A 2,278-nucleotide genomic window follows, 5' to 3' on the forward strand; every position below is an offset into this window, starting at 1 on the left:
TAATTTTCATCTTAATAACATATTTTATAATATAATTTATTATCAGAGCAAAAGAATAAAAGCACATTTTTAACCCCCTTTCCTCTCTTCCAGATTCCCCAACGATCGCGATACGCATGGCATCAACACAGCGCGCATGGCACTGGTCTGGATGGACAACTATGTAAATATCTTCTTCCTGCATCGTCCCGACCTGAAAAACCACCCGGACATCGGCGATTTGACACACCGCAAGCTGTTGCGAAAGAAATTGCGTTGCAAGAGTTTCAATTGGTATTTGGAGAATATCTATCCGGAAAAATTCGTACCGACCAAGAACGTGTTGGCCTACGGACAAATACGTGCGCTCAGTAAAGAGCTATGCGCTGACGATTTGTCGCAGAACAATGAGAAACCCTACAATTTGGGTATATTTTGGTGTGCCAAAATATTGACCAAATCACAATTCTTCACGCTAACCGACACGCAAGTGCTGCGCAACGAGCTCAGTTGCGCCACCGTGCCGCACGGGCGCGGCGATGTGCGCGTCGTCAAGATGGTGTCCTGCATGGACAACGACGACTACAACGAGCAGTGGAGCTACGAGAACGAACATCTGATACATCTAAATACGGGTCTGTGTTTGGATCATATGGGATTGCGCAGTTCCGATGAGTTACAAGTGACGCGCTGTGATAATGACAGTGAGACGCAACGCTGGACCATACAGCACGAGAAGTTGCTGTGATGGCGTGTGGCGACCAGGTAGAGTCGACAGACCAACTAGTTAGTTCTAAGTCGAAAGTCAAAGCCATTGTATAAATATTGAGAATATTGAGTATAGCTTATATACATATTTATGTATGTACGCATGTATGTGTAGTGTGCACAAATATACATATGTCTGTGTAGCGCACATTTTTTTATATTTTTTTAATATTTATTTTTGACATCTTGACACTTTGTAAAGCATTTAGTGTTAGCTAATAATTTTGAGGCATTTAATTTTTTTTCTGTTTGGTAATGTGTATATTTTAAGCACTTACACTGTTAGTTGTTGCTGAAGATGTAATTTTTTGTGTCGTGAAAATCTGTAATTATGTAAAAATAGCATTCCTATCGGCACCGCTGATATTGCAGCGTATCTAGCGGTGCTTATTCTGCATACACACACGAATGTATGTCTACTCAGCGCATTGTAGTTAGCRAAAATATATTTTTATGTAATTTAAAGTAGTTAAAAATACCATAAAAATCACAAATACTACAAAAACAATATTTTTTTGTTTCGAAAACTCAAAAACTACTCGAATTTTATAGTTACTACAACTCGATTTACTACATGACAATAAAACACTCATTTTTATGACAGTTGAAATGCAAGCATAGGTATGTGGTAAGCTCTATTATTGCGCATGTGTTGTAAAAATAGTTTTGTTTTTTAATTTTTCATTTACCACTACCTTTACTTACTAAGTAGAATGTTTATAAATATTTAGTTTTAATTATACAAAACTATGGCATAGAGTGTCTACTATAAATTTAGCTATATATACACTGTAAGTATGTATACTGCGTTGTGCCCGTCCTCCAATATATTTTTGACTTTCTTTTCATAATTTCAAAAGAATAATATTATTGTTTAATAACTAGTTTATATACAAATGTATTTTATAAAAGAAAAATTAAATGTGAACTATGAAAAATTATTTCCCTTGTGTTAACATTTTTTTTTTATCAATTTATATAACAAAAAATAGAATGTAAAGTATAAAAACTTATTTTCGAAAGTGTAAAAAATGCAGTTCTGAGTTGATATTAAAAAAAAATTAAATGTAAAGCTTAAAATTTTTTGTGTTAGTTAACATTTTTTCTTCAATTTATATAAGAAAAAATGCAATGAAAAGTGTAAAAAACTTATTCGGATGTGTCAAAAATTAATTTATATAACGAAAATTCATGTAAAATATGTAAAATATGTTTTTTTTTTTTAAATTCATATGCAACACATAATTTAATATTATTATTTTTTTAAGCAAAAAAAAAGAAAATTTATTTCTTTATTTTTTTAAAAAGCACATAATTTTGTTTAGCAAAGTTTTTTTACGTATTTTGATAAAAATGTTAAAAATTTATTTTTGAACACATAATTCATAAAAGAATAATAAAATCTTAGTATAAAAAACTATTTTCGAAAGTGTCAAAAGTTAATTTATCAACTTATTTTATAGAAATTAATTAAAACTAAATACATAAATTTTTATGTAAAACATAATTTAATATTATTTTTTTAAGCAAT

General features: G+C 30.8%; 1 protein-coding gene across 1 annotated transcript in view; it reads left to right on the top strand.

Moving 5' to 3' along the window:
* The window catches only part of LOC108965245 (polypeptide N-acetylgalactosaminyltransferase 1), a 7,849-nt gene extending 6,231 nt beyond the window's left edge, over positions 1–1,618 (top strand). The window contains exon 4 of the mRNA XM_018927511.1: positions 94–1,618. Within this exon, the coding sequence (XP_018783056.1) occupies positions 94–727 (634 nt within the window). The 3' untranslated portion in view covers positions 728–1,618. The remainder of the gene's footprint in view (positions 1–93) is intronic.
* Positions 1,619–2,278: the final 660 nt, after the last annotated feature.

Source organism: Bactrocera latifrons, unplaced genomic scaffold (assembly GCF_001853355.1).
Source record: "Bactrocera latifrons isolate USDA-ARS-PBARC rearing strain unplaced genomic scaffold, ASM185335v1 scaffold_138, whole genome shotgun sequence".
Taxonomy (NCBI): domain Eukaryota; kingdom Metazoa; phylum Arthropoda; class Insecta; order Diptera; family Tephritidae; genus Bactrocera; species Bactrocera latifrons.